Raw genomic sequence first — 17,790 nt, 5'->3', positions numbered from 1 at the left:
ACAAGAGAAGCCACTGCAATGAGAAGCCCGCTCGCCGCAACCAGAGGAAAGCCCGTGCGCAGCAACAAAGACCCAACGCAGCCAAAAACTAAAAAATAAAAAGTGCAGGCTCTGGAATCAGACTGCCTGGATTTGTACGTGGGCTCTGATAGTTCTTAGGTGGATAACACTGAGCAAGTTAATTAACCTCTCTGGACCTCAGGTTCCTCATCCCTAACATTACCTAATATCTCCTCCTAGGGTTGTAGTATTAGATGAGGTCATAGAGGAGAGCACACAGTAAGAGCTTAATAAATGACTATAAAATGTACATGTATAAAAATTAAAACAAATAATAATAAATAAATAAAAAGGATGATGCCCATGTCTTACATTTAACCCTAATCCAACTACATTCAGCTCTGGCATAGGATGTACCTGGGTGTTTTTCTCTAACGGCCCCTCCCCCATGCGACCCTGCTTTTTCTCCCCGAGACCCCTTCCTCGTCCTGAGTCAAGCTCTCCACACACACAGCAGGGTGAGCCCTGCCCAACGCCTTCAACTCCGTCATCTCGGTATCTTCAAAATGTCACACTACTAGCAGGGAATTCTTCTGTGTCAAAATCTCCTTTGCTATTTGGGACTATTTCCCCAATTTTTACATTATCTTGAAAAAAAAAAAAAGAACACTATGTCAGGGTGGGAATTGCCCCTAAAATGAATCTGGGAAGGACTGACACCTTGACCCCAACATAGTGGGGTCCCCCCCGCACCTCCCTCCCCACATTCCTTCCTTCCACAAGTATTTATTGAGCAGCAGGCACTGTTCTAGGTCTTGGGATACAAGCAAAACCATGGAACATCCCTGCCCTCTGGGAGATCACACCCTATTAGGGAGGGGACAGATAACAGAAAAATATATTTGGTATTATTAGAGGTATATCTAGGTTTTCCCTTGGGTCTGCATACTTCCTATGAACACTGCACATTTCCATTCCGTGACAGGCCCTCTGACAGGCTTTTTTTCTCCCTCCTCAATGACAGCCAAGTCCCCACCCAGAGACTGGCCTCTGGGGACATGGTGCTCTCTCAGTACAGGAAGTAGGGCGTTTCCCCATCTGTCCCTGGACCTCATAATTCCAGATCCTTGCGAAGGGACAAAATTAAATACCAACCTTAGTGTTAAATACAACCTATGACGCCTGTCCTGGAGCAGATCTTTGACGACAAATGTTCCAGAGCCCAGCAAGTACATCTGAGGAAGAGCGGGAGACAGCATTAGTGCACCTGCTTTGCCTCTGCTCCAACTGCCAGGCCCTGGGGAGTCCAGCTGGCTGGTTCTCTCAACACATCTGACCTCATCTCAGAAGCCCAATGGGGAGGCTCATAAAGACATTCCCAAAGACAAATACATTTGGACATTAATTTGTGAGCCACAAGTGAAGTCAATCTTGTGTTCACCGCTCACACGATTACATAACTTTGAAAAAAGGGAAGAATATCCCACGAACCACAACATGGTACTTAACTGTTCCCTGAGATCTATCCTTGACATCATACACGGAGAGCTTGATTTGTGTCATCTGATTGATGAGAGAGTCTTGAAAGAAGGCAATACTGCTTAGAAATATAGGATCGTTGGTTCCCTAGAACAGAAAAAAAAAAGAATCAGAATACAGAGTTGGATTTTTTGAACTGGTTGCTTCTGAAATACACCAACATTCTCAGAAGGAGAAACTAACATTCTTACCAACTTGGATCAACAGAAATGTGAACGGGGCTTACATGGATGCATACAACCAAAACACTGTTTTCCAAAAAGGACAAAGTTTTCTGGGCCCAGATACAACAAACAGACCACTACACAAGCTGGGCCCAAGGGCTCATTCTAAGGGTTCCTCCCTCAGCAGGAAGGACTTTCTAAAACTGAGTTGAATGTCCACATGTATTCTTAGTCTTACAACTTCAGATGAGTTATGTATTTGGATCTACTACTGTGGGTTATTCCTTTAAGATGTACAAAGGCAGATGGAAGAGGATATGAATGGCCAGAGTTGGTTATTTCTAGAATCCTGGGTTTGGAATAATTATGGTCTGGCTTTCTTAGGGCTATCCTTTTCTGAGGACTAGCTGCTAGTGTCTCAATCGTAGGTAGCTACTTCCTGGCAGCCCGGTCTTGCCCCGCAAAGTGCCATTACATCAGACTCTCTTCCTCAGGCGGTGGTTAGCGATCTCAGCCAAACAGCTAGCGGTTCCTGTCTGTACCTGCAACTCCAGCTCCAAGGTCTCAGTGCCTGCTGGACAGTGCCCGCCCCAGGTGTCCTGCTGGGGCCGCAGCCCCACCCAACCTGTCCCTCCATCCACTGGTTCGGACCCTCTCTCTCTGTCCAAGGAGGCTGCAGACCCGGGCACCTGCTTTGGTGCCTCCTCCTTTGTTCTCAACCACCCAGCATCGATGCACCCCCGCCAGTGCCACCTCCAGAGTCTCCCTCTCATGCCCCCCTTTCCACTCTTCCCTGCTGCCTGCCAGTCAGGCCCCACAGCACTGTCACTCCCCCAGCGACCTCTGAGTCAGGGCCTCCCTGAAACACACCTGCGGACAAGCCTGCCCCGGCCCGGCTAGACCCCCGCTTCCCTGCGCTCCTGCTGTGCCTTCGGCACACACTGAACAGGATCAAGTCACTCTCCAAGCCCACACAATGAGGAGGATGGGACCTCGTCCTCCGGGTACCGTCCTCGTCTCTCTGCTCTAACAGAGACCACACTCTGCTCTGTCTGCGTGAGCCACGTTCATTTCCGCCTCCTCACCCACAGGAAGGTAGACTCCTTGAGGGCAGGGACGGGGCCTCAAGGGTCTCTGTATCATCCACAGCACCCCGCACTAGGCTTCAGACGTAGACAATGCTCGACAAACGCTGAGAAAACAGAATTGTTGGCTTGAACTTGGAAATACATTTCTAAGAGAATGAAAAAGTGTCTGTCTTCCAAAATGTGAAACTGGGAAAAGAAGGGGAAATGCAATTTGTTTGGAGGAGATTGCCAGGGAGGAGATACTTCACCTAGAGGCTCACGTCACCAACAAAATCCAACAGGAGCTCACAGCAGCCAACTCCTACACTTAGTTTCATAACTTACATGATGTGCTCAATTATCTAAAGAAATTTTGTAAAATTCCGCAGGCCAACGCATATCATTTCATTTAATGTAAAAAGTAAACACATAACACACATCTCAAAAGAATATAAAAATAAAAGTAACGGTATGCCTAGTAAGAGGGTTGGTTAAGAGTTAACACTCCAAACTCTGATTAAGGAGCACAACTGTCCAAAAGTAGCAGCCAACTGGAGGTGACAAGGAAGAATCAGATCTTACCTCTTAAAAGGCAATCAACCTTAGAGGACCACTGTTCAAAAACAGCCTGCCAATAGACAATCAATAATAACTGTAAAGGATACGGCAAATATAAATGCCACCCAGATGAGCAAGTGTGATGAAAGATACCAATGTACTGAAAAGCCATGGAAGAACAGCGACGATCCACGGGAATGTAGCTGCAGCTACAGGGGCTCAGGCCACTGAACAGCCCTCCCATCGGGATCAGAAACACTGTCGCGGAGCCGCCGGAGGCCAGGGGCCAGCAGCACCCACCTCAATGATCTCCGTCTGCGCGTGCTTCGTCCAGAACGCCTGGGGTGGCGTGGTCACACTCACGGCTACAAAGCTATTTGGTTTTCGATCTAGCGATGGCGTATGCAGCTCACTGCAAGCTACAGAATTAAAACAATAGAAATAAAAGAAATAAAATAAAAATAAAATAGAAATGAATCTTTAAAATCAGGCTCTAGTTAGCTCTCTGTTCCAAATGCACCCAAAGAAAGCAAGAGAAGTAAATGACACTCAAAGGGATGAGATGATCCCATTGTCAGTTGTCACAGGGAGGTGATTTTTCAGATTAGAAGCAATCCCTTCTCGTTCCTGCCCGCCTTCCCCAGCCCCCAGGACAGCAATGCAGGCACTGCCAATGGAAGGCTCTCTACGTCCACGGAATGGATGACATAGGAAGGGTCTGACCCATAAAGTCTGACCTTAATAACAAGTGGAGCTAAGCAGCCACAGAGCTGATGAAATCAAGACCCAGCTACACACACCCGCATCCTGGACTTCCGCAGCCTTAGCTTATTGTGTCCCCAGATCTGTGTGTGATGTATGTTGGAAGCAAATTAAAATTCTATGGCAAAATAAACAAAGCTTTTTTTTTTTAAGGAAGTCATTGCTCATTTGTTCTCTTTATAAGACTTATATCAAATGTAAGATTACTAAACATGTGACTTTTCAGAACAAAAGGTGCCCTGTAGAACTGTTTCAGTTAGAAAATGTACTAAGCATTTTGAAAGACTCAGATAACTCTATCATAGAAGGGACGCACAGGAAAAATGATCATACGTCTTTGAATCTAACGTGCTATCTATCGTAAAATGCATTATGAGAGAAAAAAAAAGGCCCACTGCCATTAGTCTATGATATGCCACTGATTGTAAGATACTTTCTGATTAAAGATATACTAAAAGATGAAAAAATATCCACCTTGTAACTGATGAGACATATGGTAAATCATTCAACACTCATAAAAAGAACTGGCTTTTCTGGAGGGGCACTGAACATGCCCCAGAGTGTTGCAAGCCTTTGGTTAATTCCCAGAGTTCGGAAACAATTGTTATTTTTTTTAAAAATTTTATAATTTTTAATTTTTATACAATTTCTAAAGGTTACTTTCCATTTACACTTATTACAAAATATTGGCTATATTTCCCATGTTGTCCTATACACCCTTGAGCCTATCTTACACCCAGTGGTTGGTACCTCCTATTCCCCCCACCCCTGTATTGCCCCTTCCAGCTCTCCCTACTGGTAACCACCAGTTTGTTCTCTATATCTGTAAGTCTACTTCTTTTTTGTTAGATTCACTAGTTTGTTGTATTTTTTAGATCACACATATAAGTGATATCATACAGTATTTGTCTTTCTCTGTCTGACTTATTTCACATAGCATAATGCCCTCCAAGTCCATCCATGTTGCTGCAAAGGACAAAATTTCATCCTTTTTTATGGCTGAGTAATATTCCATTGTACCTGGATATACCACATCTTCTTTATCCATTCATCTATTGATGGGCACTTAGGTTGTTTCAATATCTTGACAATTGAAAACAGTTGATTTTGACCATTTTTTCATTGCCTTTATGAAGGAGAGGATTTTTAGAGGTCTTTATTCCTGCCTCTCATCATTCTCATTGATTTTTAAAATGCTCACTGGTGATTTAAAATTCAGAAACTGATTTTTACTTCTGCAAATTAATTTACTTCTGAAAATTAACCTCTTTGTATTATCTTCTCATACATCTTCATGGATTTTCATTACTTATTGGAATATAATAAAATACAAAGACCTTAGGTTTTCAGTTCAATGAGTTTTGACAATCATATACACCCATGCAACCCTCATCAAAACAAGATACCTTTTCCCATCAGATGAGAAAGTTCCCCCCATACTTCCCAGTCAATTCCCCTACCTCTGCAACCACTTTCTGATTTTTATCACTTTTGTCCATTCTTGAATTTCACATAAACGGAACATTTTTAAGATTCCTTTGTACTGTTTATATACCAATAATTCATTCTTTTTAAAAATTGATGAATTATATTCCATTGTATGAATGTACCAACATTTACTTATCAGTCCCGCTGTTAATAGACATTCGGGTTGTTTCCAGTTTGGAACTATTATAAATAAAGGTGCTATAAACATTCTTACATCTTTTTGTGAACATGTTTTCTTTCCTTTGCCTAAGTACCTAGGGGTGGAATTTCTAGCTTATAGTAGAGGATACACTTAGCTTTGTAAGAAGCTGACAGTTTCAGTTCCAGTTGCTCATAATGGTAAAGCATCTTTTCACCATGTGTTTATTGTTCATTGTTATAACTTCTTTTGTCAAGAGTCTGCTCAAGTCTTTTGCTCATTTTTAAATTGAGTTGATTTTTTTTTAACTGTTGATTTGTAAGCATTTTATTCTGGATCTGTCCCTTTGTCAGATATACGTGTTGTGAATATTTTTTTTTTCCCAGTCTGTGGTTTATTTATTCATTTGCTTAAAGATTTCTACAGTTTTTGATTTTAGATGTTTAATTTTAGAGAACGGCAGGCAGAAAAATGTCCCTCCCCCTAAAAAGTATCCACATTCTAATCCCGGGAACCTGTGAATATATTATAATAATAGGCAAAAAAAGACTTCATAGATGTGATTAAGGTCATGGAATCCTGACATGAAAAGATTATTCTGGATTATCTGGGTGTGCTTAATCTAATCACATGAGCTCTTAAAAGTACAAGTGGAAGGTGGAAGGGTGAGTTAGAAAGATGTGACAATAAAAAAAAAGAGAGACAGGAGAGATTCTAAGCATGAAAGGCACTCAACCTGCCATTGCTGGCTTTGAAGATGGAGGAAGGAGCCACAGCCACAGAATGTGAGTGGTCCTTAGAGGTTGAGAACAGGCCTCAACTCGGTAGCTAGCAAAGAAATGGGGACCTCAGTCCTAAAACCACAAGTAACTCATTCTGCCAACAACTTGAATGAACAAGGAAACACATTCTCCCCTAGAGCCCCCAGAAAGGACCGCATCCATGCTGAAGCTTTCATTTTGGTGTTATAAGATTCTAAGTGGAGACCCAGCTGAGCCCTCTGGGTTTCTGACCTAAGGGAACTGTAAGATAATAAATTTGCATTGTTTTAAGGTGCTCTGTCATGGTCATTTGTTATGGCAGCAATAGCAAACTAAAACATAGAGTTAGTACTTTCTGTCAATAAAGCTCTGCCTACCCTCAAGTTGTGGGTGTGGGTTATTTATTTTCTTCCAGAAGCTTTAAGGTTTTATTATTTTCTAAAAATTCTATTCTGTTTCTTCTACTATGTCTGCCTCAACAGAAATCAGGGATTTGACTGTTCCATTTGCTCTCCCTCCTTTAAGCTACCCCCATCGGTGACCCTGGTCTGGTCTCTCTTGGCCTGCCCTCTCATCGTGCGAGGTTAGAACATCCGAGTCTCTCAAGCGCAAGTGATGGCAGGTAGGTTGAGACATAGCAGGTGGCCCAAGGCTGGAAAGACTGATTATCAGCTTAAGGGCTGATGGGCCAACTGCCACCCTCAGAACACACCTCCCCACGGGTGACATTCTCTCCTGGCCTCGTCCCCACCCAGCCTGTCTAAATCTCACACAAGGTTCAATTCCTAGCTCAGTTCCATGGCTTCCATGAAGCTTTCTCTCTGCAGCCCACAGTCACGTCTCTTTCTGTTTATCACTTACACAACATTCCTCTGGCATATTTCCATAGGAACCATTAATCTCTGATATGTGGGTCTTGCCTCTCCAACCAGAGCATCTGTAGTCCCAGCTGAATGAATGCTATTGACATAAACCGGTAAAACATATTTCAAGTGCATATCATTTGACTCAGCAATTCTATATCCAAGAGTTTATCCTAGGGAAATAATCAGCAAAATATATGAAAGATCCATGTACAAGTACATTAACTGTGCTGGTGTGTTTATAATGGCAAATTGGAAAGACCTAAATGTCCAGCAATAGGAGACTGATTAAAATAAATATGGCACAGCCATACAATAGATTCTATGTAGGTATCTAAAATAATGAGGTGGCAGATCCACCTTCAAGCTTCCAATGTCCCCAAGAATCCCCAGGCCAGTTCCATTCCCTGGAGAGGACCAGTTGGTTTTTTCCTCTCTGGAAGTTTTTAGGATCTTCATTTTATTCCCAGTGCTCTGAAATTTCACCGTGGCGTGCCTTGTTACGCGCTCTGTGGTTCTGAGAGATGCTTGTATTACTTCTTGTTAATTTCCTCCCTTACATTCTTTCTTATTTTCTCTTCTAAATGTTGAGCCTCCTGAATTTGCTAAGTTTCCATTTCTCTCCCATTTTCTAGTTTGCTCTTAAAATTTTACTTTCTGGGATAATTCCTCAAATATCTTCCAACCTTTATTGAATTTTAAAATACTGTTATATTTTAAATTTCTCAGACTGCACATGTTCTTCAGTTGTTTTTCTTCATAGTTTCCTGGGTTTTTTTATGGATACACCATCTTCTCTTGAGGCTACACATTATAATTTCTTTGACGTTTTCTTCTTTCTTCAATGTCTCTGTTTCTTCCCAGTTCTAATTTTTTCTGTCTTTCATGCGGTGGGCCTTCCACAAAGGTCTAGTGATCTATGCTTTCATTTTGTTTTAAATCACCTCTGAGGTATAATTTGCATGCAGAACGCACCCGTTTTAAGTCCAGCACTCAGTGAGTTTTGACCAGCATACACACCCACAGGCCCACCACCACTGTCCAGACACAGAGCACCTCCATCACCCCAAAGGGCTCCTGTGCTCCTTCCCAGTCAGTCCACACACCCACTCCCAGATAACCATCAACCTGCTTCCTCTCACTACAGAGTCATCCTTCTGAGTTTCACATAAATGGAATTACACACCACACGGCCTCTTATTACGGCTTCTTTCACTTTGCACAGTGCTTTTGAGATGCACCCATGGCGTGTGTGTATCAGTGACCGGTCCTTTTCCCTGCTGGGCGGCTGTCTGTGGTACGCATGTAACATAGTTAATCTTCCTGCTGATGGACGTTGTTTCCAGTGCTGGATATTACAAATAAAGCTGCAATCAACACGCATGCACCAATCTCTGCGGGCACAAATAAAAGTCCATTTGTTTCTAAGTAGGTGGTATCAGGAGGCTGAGGTGTATGGTGGGCTCCGCGGGCTCCGTGACAGTGAATGGGTGGCCGGCCGGCCTATTGTGGCTGGGTTCCAGGCCAGCATCTCTGCGTCTCTTTGAGGGGGGTGGCGAGTGGGTGGTTTACCTTCTCCAGAGAGAGCCTCCGGCCTGGAGGAATAAGCCCAACAGGATTAGGACGAGAGGAAGAAGGGCAGGGAGGGCCAGGTGGGCGCGTGCCACTCGGCAGACTTCCACGGACACGGGGGGAGAGACGCTGAAGACTGTCGGCCCTCGGAGCAGAACCCTCTGCAATGAGCCACACTGCCCGACCCCGGAGCCAGTACAGCCCACGGCAGGGGTTGGCACACGCTCTCACCTCACGCTCGGGAGAGGGACAGCATCGGGGGCCAGCTCCTCCGCGCGTGGAGCAGGGATCCGAGGGCTAGAGGGCTCAGTGCAACCCCACAGGGCCTTGTGGCCGCGGGCGGACAACGCTGGCCCTAAGCCCCGTTTCCTCACCCCTCCCTGGCCCTCCCAGGGGGTAGGAGAGGGGAGGGGAGGCTGTCTTTGCAGCTCTGGGTGGGCTTACCTCCCGCCCCTCCCCACTAGCTGCCGGCAGGGAGGAGACTGCTGAGGAGACAGGAGCCCCCCGCAGGCAGGCAGGCAGGCAGCCCGCCCCCGGAGGTTCCCTCCCACCCACAGGAGGTTCACACCAGCCTCGGAGCTTCATCTCCTCAGAAGCACTGGAGCAGCAGCGGTGGCAGAAGCAAGGTCTCTGAGACAGACTCCTGCCGGTCGCGGAGTGTTTGTTTTTGTTTTTAAGCAACGTATACTTTAAGACAAGAAAATTTAGAAGACACCTACCTAAGCTGAATTCTAAAATGGGCTCATCTGGATCTTGTATACTTCCTGGATGAAAAAGAAATGACAGAAAAAAAAAATCACCCTTAATAAACTTTTCCCTGCTTTCAGATTGGATGCAAAAAATTCAACACGCTGGTGGCAATCATTTCACAATATGTATAAATTAAACCATCAAGCTGTATATCTTAAACTTACAGTGATATATGTCAATTACTTCTCAATAAAACTGGGAAGAAAAACCCAACGCTCTGCTTTCTTTTCCCTCACAAACTGTTATATGAGATGATTTCTTTGTTTTCTAAACATTTTATTTTGAGATTCCTAAGAAGTCTCTGACCCCGAGACCAAACCCCCTCCCACTCGGGTCTGTACACTCACAACACAAAGGGCTTTTATTATGGTCTGGGCACTTGCCAGACAGGCACTGAGGACATCCCCACCTTATCTATCAGCAAATGAGTCCTGGAGGTGCCCACGCAAACTGGAAAACTGATGGCGGGCAAGGTTCCAGTGGAAGCAATTCCCAGGAAGAGGGCCGACTTCCCCCTATTCCAGTTCAAGCAGAGGGATGCCAGGCCTGGCCCCCCCAGCGCTGCCACAGTATGGGACCCACGAGCAGGCCCGGTGAGGCTCACCTGTCAGAGAGAGGCCAAGCAGGTCGGCTGCCACATCGATGGTGGAAGCCCGCTGCATCGCACGGGCCCTGGTGCCATGGCGAGGACTGTGCTCTCTTGCTGTCATGATGTCATTGGTGACGATGTGCTTCCTGTTCCTGGGTCAGACCACGCCTGATTCCCCGGGAAGCGCTGTCACCAATCCCTAGTCCCCTAAGGTGGCAGTAGTCCTGAGAAATAAAAACAAACACTGTTTTTTTTAAAAAACGAACAAAAACAACAAAAAAAACCCAGGGATGGTGACGAAGAGACACTGTGCTCTCATGGAGAGAGCAGGTTGACCTACATGGACAAGATGCAGCAAAGCCAGGGTCCTCTGGCAGATGGGGAGCCAGGACGGAGAGTCCGATGAGTTAGGCCCCGCCTAGTCACTTCCTCTGTACTCACACACACACCAGCATGGTCCGTCCGTGAGATCCCGTAAAGAAATCATGTTCTCTTCAACAGAGACATGCCACACTAAATGATGGCTTAGAGCTAATCATAAACTATGGCCTTTGATATTTTCTTGCTTGCTTTATTATGTTTTTCCACTGGAAAGTCTCAGAGACTCTTTACAATCATAAATCAGCTCACTACCATCTCTGTTAGAAAGATAAGAGATGCGAGAAGAGGCCTGCCGCCCACTGACCAGGACAGCACAGCAGAACAGTGGAGACCAAAGGCATGTCTCCAACATTGCTCTCTCCCTCCCAGGGGTACAGGAACTTCACGTGTGTTGGACTCAGGACTTTCTTTCCCACAAAACGCGACAATCTACGCCTCAGTGGATACTGCTGTGCTGTGGATATGGAGGTCTCTGGGCAAAGGGCCACTGCAGGCTGAGCCACACAGATGCTCCGGCCCAGCACAGAACTCACTTTCTGCTCTGAGAAGTGGGTTATCCAGCAAGAAGTGAGTTTCACGTATTCTTCTAACCCTATATGCTACAATCCCTCCTGTCTCCGGAAGGAGCCAACCTTTAGGAGTTAAGATAATTAGACTAATAACCCCTCTCAAAGGTCCCCATATATCCAGACGCCCCTGTCTTCTCAAAGTGCATCAATGCCTTTGCACCTGAAGGGCCTGTGTTCCCACTCTTGGGTTAATTCACCCAGCAACTAACTTACTGGACATGTTCGTTCTTGGACCAGTAGAGACACGTGGCATTTCTTCATAGAAGCACATCCAAATCCATCATCTAAAAACAGAAAATTATAAACTTAACAAGCTAGTCAAACATGAAGTTCTCGAGAATGCTTATTATAATGTACTGATATGTTATAATTTTAATGCCTAGAAATGTGGGGAAGCCAAGAGCTACTACATGTTCCTTTGAGCTTCACACCCCAATCTAACCTTTTGGCCCAAAACCAAAGGTTTTGCACAAAGCCCCAAAGAATGAGAAACGGAAAGTGCCCATTCCTATCCCCCGTCCTGGGGTGATCCGGGGAAGCGGGGACAGCCCTAAAGGGCCTGCTGGGCAGCTGGGATGTGGTTCAGGGAAAGGAGGAGATAAAGAGCCCGAGGCCCAGGCTGCCTGCTCACAAATGTCAGACCCTAGGAGAACCTGGGTGCCTCTGAGGCTCTGCTTTTTGGTGTCTAAGATGAAGGTGGTTGTACCCACCTCACGGGGCTGCAGTGAGAAGCAAATGTGCAAGAACGGGAGTGGGCTCTGCAAACCCCACCTCGCTCGCTCCCAGCCCATCGCTGCTGCCTGGCCCCTGCGCGCCTTCCCGCGGATCAGAACACCCAGGCACTCGCTCCAGCACAGCTGGGGGCTGTAGGGCAGACCCCAGGGCCCAGGGCGAGAGCATCTGAAACTTCCAGAGTCCGTGGTGGAGACGACAGGAGGGTCAGTGCGCACAGCCCTCAGACAAACCCGACATTCCCTGCAGGCTGTGCTCCTTCCCCTCCCACTGGGGCACCCGGGGGCCCTGGGCCTGGGCACCTCAGCAGAGAGGGCAGTAGCCTGGCTGGGGAGGCCCCGAAGAAGTCACCAAGGGGAAGACTCCCCAGTTTGCTGACATCAAAAGGCATACAAGTCAAAAATATGCAATGACAGTGGAACAGACTGGGAAAGTACTTGCAGTACTAATATCTGTATTTTACAATAATGTGTACACAACTTGACAAAAAAAACCACCCACTAAAAATGAAAGTGGCAAAAGGTATGAATTCATAAAAGAGGGATACATGTTGAAAATACTTTGGAAAAGTGACGAAACTCAAACATAATGAGGAAAGCAATGCTAAATACGCCTCTAGTTACCTAAAGTAGGCGTCTAAAAGAGGTTTGTTTGCTCTTCTAATGAGAATGTGCTTTGCTGGCAGACCTAGGGGAAACTCTGTAGGGCTCTCCTATACTGTTGATAACATTTTAGAGAGGTTCGAACATTTCAGAAACCAATTTGACGTTATTTATCAAAATCCGTAAACAATAACAGAATTCTGGCCAGTGGTCCAGAGATGCTAATTGTAGCATTGCTTGTAATGACAAACACGGGAACCAATCTAAATGCCCAGCTACAGATAAGTGCATTCTGGAACATCTATAAGAAACACCACCATATGGCTGTTAAAATGATCATAATAAAGGCAACACACATAAGAAGTCCTTCAACCTCATTAGCCATCAGGACAATGCTAATTGTAACCATGAGATACCTCTGCGTACCCATCAGAATAGCTAAAATGAAAAAGACAGACAGTACCACGTGCTAGCAAAGATGTGGACAGAATAAATGGGGTCCTGATACACTGCTAGTGGAGTGTAAGATGGTGCAGCCATGCTGGAAAACTGGCAGTACCTACCCACACCGAACGTGACCTGGTATGTAACTCAGAGTGCAACTGCTACCAGAAATGCACACTTAGGGTCACCAAAAAAAAAAAAAAAAAAGCTGCAAAGAACACTTAAAGCTGGGAATTCCCTGGCGGAATTCCAGTGGTTAGGACTTGGTACTTTCACTGCCAGGGCCCGGGTTCAATCTCTGGCTGGGGAACTAAGACCCTGCAAGCCGCACGGTGCGACCAAATAAAAAAATAAATCTAAAAAACAAAAAACAAAAATACCCAACACTTAAAGCAGTAACATTTATAATATTCAAAAACTAGAAACAATCCAAGTGTCCATCAACAACAGTAGAATGGACAAAACAACACAGATGGCTCTTAGGAACAATGTCAAGGGGGAAACCCAGACCCACGAGAGCACGTTCTAGGCAATTCCATCCCTATGAAGTTCGGGCACTGGCCAAACGAGTCTGTGGTGTCAGAAGTCAAGACAGTGGTGTCTCTGAGGGGCAGGACTGACCAGGGAGGGTGGGAGGAGGCTTGTGGGCTCTGGTGTGTGCTGTCTCCTCATGTGGGTGCCGGTTCCATGAGTGACTTCACTGTGGGGAAATTCACTGAGCTGTATATGAAATGATCTTTTTTTTTTTTTTTTTTTTTTTTTGCGGTACGCGGGCCTCTCACCACTGTGGCCTCTCCCGTCGCGGAGCACAGGCTCCGGACGCGCAGGCTCAGCGGCCATGGCTCACGGGCCCAGCCGCTCCGCGGCATGTGGGGTCCTCCCGGACCGGGGCACGAACCCGTGTCCCCTGCATCGGCAGGCGGACTCTCAACCACTGCGCCACCAGGGAAGACCTGAAATGATCTTTATACCCAATAAAAAGGCTGATTCCTTTAATGACTATAATAAAGACAACATAGCATGAAAAAGTGTTTATGTCAGTTCTGCATCTTGTGTGTCTTTAACGAAATGTTCTACCTGTTCTCTGGTTAAAGCCATTTAAAAAGATGGGACGGGGCTTCCCTGGTGGCGCAGTGGTTGAGAGTCCGCCTGCCCATGCAGGGGACGCGGGTTCGTGCCCCGGTCCGGGAAGATCCCACATGCCGCGGAGCGGCTGGGCCCGTGAGCCATGGCCGCCGGGCCTGCGCGTCCGGAGCCTGTGCTCCGCGACGGGAGAGGCCACAGCGGTGAGAGGTCCGCGTACCGCAAAAAAAAAAAAAAAAAAAATAAAGACGGGACGGTTCCAGCAAGAGACCACACCAAAATGATGGCCACGTTTGGGGGCGTGACCACAGGGAAACGTTGTCTTTCTCAGCTTACTGGCATCCTCCCGCGTCACTGAAAGCTGCTGCCACACTGGCCAGAGGTAGAGGCGGCACCTGGAGCATGACCTTTCCCTGTGTGTCCCCGGCATCCCCTCGCCCCACCTGGCTGCCCTGCTCAGCTTGTTAGTGAGCTGCTGTCGCCCCCCTTCACTCGGGACAGTGGAGACATGCCACCTAACAGAGGACAACATCTGTACCCCGACATCCCACCAGCCCAAGGGAGGCTCCCCTCCCCCCTGCCCTTGCAGGGTCCCCACCGGCCCGTCCCTTCCCCTGGAGGGTGGTTGGTACCGTGAGACTCTGGGGACAGAAATGCTTTAAGGGGAACATCTACAGGCTAATTTTACACGTAAGAGAATTCACAGACCAGAGAAGCTTTTAGTTCACAAGGACCTTAGAAGCCACCTCACGGTTATTTGGGGGCATCTAATTAGGATCTGCGATTTAAGTCATCAGGACCCAGAACACGAAGCTGATTTGCACAGCTGAACTAGACGTCCCTCTATTAGTCTCATTAATTGAAGGTAATTCGCCAAGGATTCTGATATTCCCAAGGTCCCTGGTTTTCCTCCTAGCCCCATTTGAAGACCAGAGCTCATTAGGAAGAAAAATAACTTAAAGAGGACAGAGAGGGTGTGGGGGTTGTTTAGGAGACTGGAATTTTTTTCTTCGGGGCAGGAGAGAAGCAGTAACTAACGAAACTAACTGCCTCAGCTCCTGACTCTGTGGGAGATGTGTGACCCCTTCCATCAAATCAGCAGCAAAGCCGATGACGTCCCTTCCGCCCAGTGGGGGCAGGGAGATGTGGCCGAGGGAGCATCAGCAAGTCCGCGGAGAGGACGCTATGACTCACACGGCTTCGTGGGGCTCCTGAGGGTCACCAATGACTGTCGGAAGCTTCTAGAGGAACCGGTCTTGGGAAGGCCTGCCCTCCTCCTCCACAGAACAAGGTGCCTCAGGACTGGCAGGGGTCTGCAGGCCCCTCTGGCTCAGTAACCTCTGCTGAGCAGGAGTTGAGGGGGGAGGCCAGCTCCACTGGTATCTGTCAGAACACTGGGGTCTTCTCAAAATCATCTTAAAAAGGAGTTGCATGGACGAGCATGGAAACCCAGGCAGGGTGACTTCCTCAAGGTCAAGTGGAGGTAAAGGATGAACTACTGGCATCAACCCAAAGCCAGAAGCCCCCGTACCACTGGCTCTCTCCCTGCCACCCCAGCCCTCCCCACCCTATCGCTGTCACTGCTGTGGGCAGCAAACGGGCCAAGGGCAACCCTTCCAGTGCTCTGCTCTCCAAGAGGGAAGGTCAGACGAAAGATGAGTCAGAGCAGCCCTTGAGGAGGAGGCTAGTTCACGGGTCAGAAAGAGGCAGCGCTTTCTCTCAAACCCCCCAATCCAGGATGGCCATGGTCACTGATGGATGAGGTGTCACACTGACCGCTGGCACCAAAAATCACTGGTTATAACCCAAGAGAGACAGCTGCCCCTTCCGGCAGGAAGCCTCCCTCCCCTGCAGCCAACAGCCCTTCTGCAATGGAGCAGGACCCGCTGGGGCCCTGCTGGGTACAAGTCCTTTCCCTGTCCCCTGTTTCTTGTTTGTAGGAAATGGGCTTCATTCAGCCTCCTTGACCTTCCCAGAGCTCCAAAGGGCAGATTCAAACAGCTGCTAATCAGGGAAGGGAGGGGATGCAGAAACAAGGGAGGAGCAGTCAGGACACAATGGTGCAGCCTTGGGGCAGGGTCCTGGTTCCCCTCAAGGAATATATATAACAAAATATCTCTGAGTTCTTCTGCAGGAACTAAGACCCCACCCAGGTGGAGGATGGTAACTTCTGGCTGAGCACCAGATTCCTGGAGCACTGCCCTGTCACCTCACCACCAGCCAATGAGAAGAAAGTCTGCACAAGGTGGAAGACAAAAAAGACTCTGAGCCCCTCCCCAAATGATTCTTCTTTAAAAACTTTCATGGTCGAGCAGAATCTTTGTAGAGTTGGTTTCTGGACACAAGTCCCCCATCTCCCCAGGATGCCAGCCTCCTAAACAAAGCAGTCTTTTCGTTCCTGCCAGCACTTGGCTCTCGAGTATTGGCTTTCAGACATCAAGGAGCCAAACCCGAGTTTGCTAACATTTCCTCGCAGAGGCTTGCTAACCCACCAGGCGGTCTACACCTCAGGACGATGGACTTCCTGTGTGGCAGCAGGATAGCCAGCCAGGCACCTGTGTCTCACGGACGACAGACCTAAAGTCCTTGCTTCCTTCCATATCCTCTTGGGTGCCTAGCTCAAGCCTAAACATAGATGAGGGGTCTAACAAGCACCTACTGGGTAAGAAACCATCAAGGTCTGAGGCAGACCACACCTGCCACCAGGCTCACTGACCGACTGGTCCCTCCAGCGGCATGTGACCACTGAAGAAGGATGTACGCTAGCTTAGACGTGGACAGTGAAGTGGCCGTGGGATCCCCTCTTCCCTGGACTCCCTGCTATGTGCAGGGGCCTGGTGGGCAATTCCATGGCCCCAGGGTAAGGTGGAGTCACTCAGTGGAAGGAAACTAGGTCCCCAGACTGTGGGGTAGGCAGAGCCCCTGCCCCACCACTTCCGCACACACAACCTATGCTGAGCTTAACCTGACTAAGAAATAAACCTGTGCGGTGGGAGACTGGGGGGAGTAGGTGGTTGTTATAGCAGCTAATGTTAGTTACCTTGACTAAAGTCTGGCACTTTCCAAGCACTCAATACACGGTTACGATGAAAATAAAAGTCACAGGGGCTTCCCTGGTGGTGCAGTGGTTAACAATCTGCCTGCGAATGCAGGGGACACGGGTTTGAGCCCTGGTCCAGGAAGATCCCACATGCCGCGGAGCAACTAAGCCCGTGCGCCACTACTACTGAGCCTGCACTCTAGAGCCCGCGAGCCACAACCACTGAGTCCGCACGCCACAACTACTGAAGCCTGTGCCTAGAGCCCGTGCTCCACAACAAGAGAAGCCACCGCAATGAGAAGCCTGCGCACCACAACTAAGAGTGGTCCCTGCTCTTTGCAACTAGAGAAAGCCCGCACACAGCAACGAAGACCCAACACAGTCAAAAATAAATAAATAAATAAATAAATATTTTTAAAAATAAAATAAAAATAAAAATTACAATCACAAGTTAAAACTTACTGCACAAAGGGAAAAACAAAAAATAACATACGAGGGAACTCCCATAAGGTTAACAGCTGATTTCTTAGAAGAAACTCTACAAGCCAGAAGGGAGTGGCATGATATACTTAAAGTGATGAAGGGGAAGAACCTACAACCAAGATTACTCTACCCGGCAAGGATCTCATTCAGATTCGATGGAGAAATCAAAAGCTTTACAGACAAGCAAAAGCTAAGAGAATTCAG

At 47.3% G+C, this 17,790-nt stretch overlaps 1 protein-coding gene across 11 annotated transcripts in view; it reads right to left on the bottom strand.

Annotated features, from left to right (window-relative positions):
* Positions 1 to 17,790, bottom strand: part of INPP4A (inositol polyphosphate-4-phosphatase type I A) — a 147,981-nt gene that overhangs the window by 62,532 nt on the left and 67,659 nt on the right. For 10 of the 11 annotated variants that reach the window (XR_008618809.1, XR_008618812.1, XR_008618810.1 and 7 more), the window contains exons 2-7: positions 11,416 to 11,486; positions 10,268 to 10,476; positions 9,633 to 9,677; positions 3,629 to 3,747; positions 1,510 to 1,626; positions 1,156 to 1,235 (exon numbers count right to left, since the gene is read on the bottom strand). Coding sequence is in view for 7 of the 11 variants with exons in the window: in XM_028496757.2 (XP_028352558.1) it covers positions 1,156 to 1,235; positions 1,510 to 1,626; positions 3,629 to 3,747; positions 9,633 to 9,677; positions 10,268 to 10,373 (467 nt within the window). In the remaining 4 variants the exon portion in view is untranslated. Of the gene's footprint in view, positions 1 to 1,155; positions 1,236 to 1,509; positions 1,627 to 3,628; positions 3,748 to 8,527; positions 8,736 to 9,632; positions 9,678 to 10,267; positions 10,477 to 11,415; positions 11,487 to 17,790 lie in introns of those variants that run through there. The other variant, XM_055088917.1, reaches the window with a different exon arrangement.

This window comes from Physeter macrocephalus, chromosome 12 (genome assembly GCF_002837175.3).
Source record: "Physeter macrocephalus isolate SW-GA chromosome 12, ASM283717v5, whole genome shotgun sequence".
Taxonomy (NCBI): domain Eukaryota; kingdom Metazoa; phylum Chordata; class Mammalia; order Artiodactyla; family Physeteridae; genus Physeter; species Physeter macrocephalus.
Note: the sequence above shows the minus strand (reverse complement) of the source record. Positions and strands in the feature narration are given on the sequence as shown.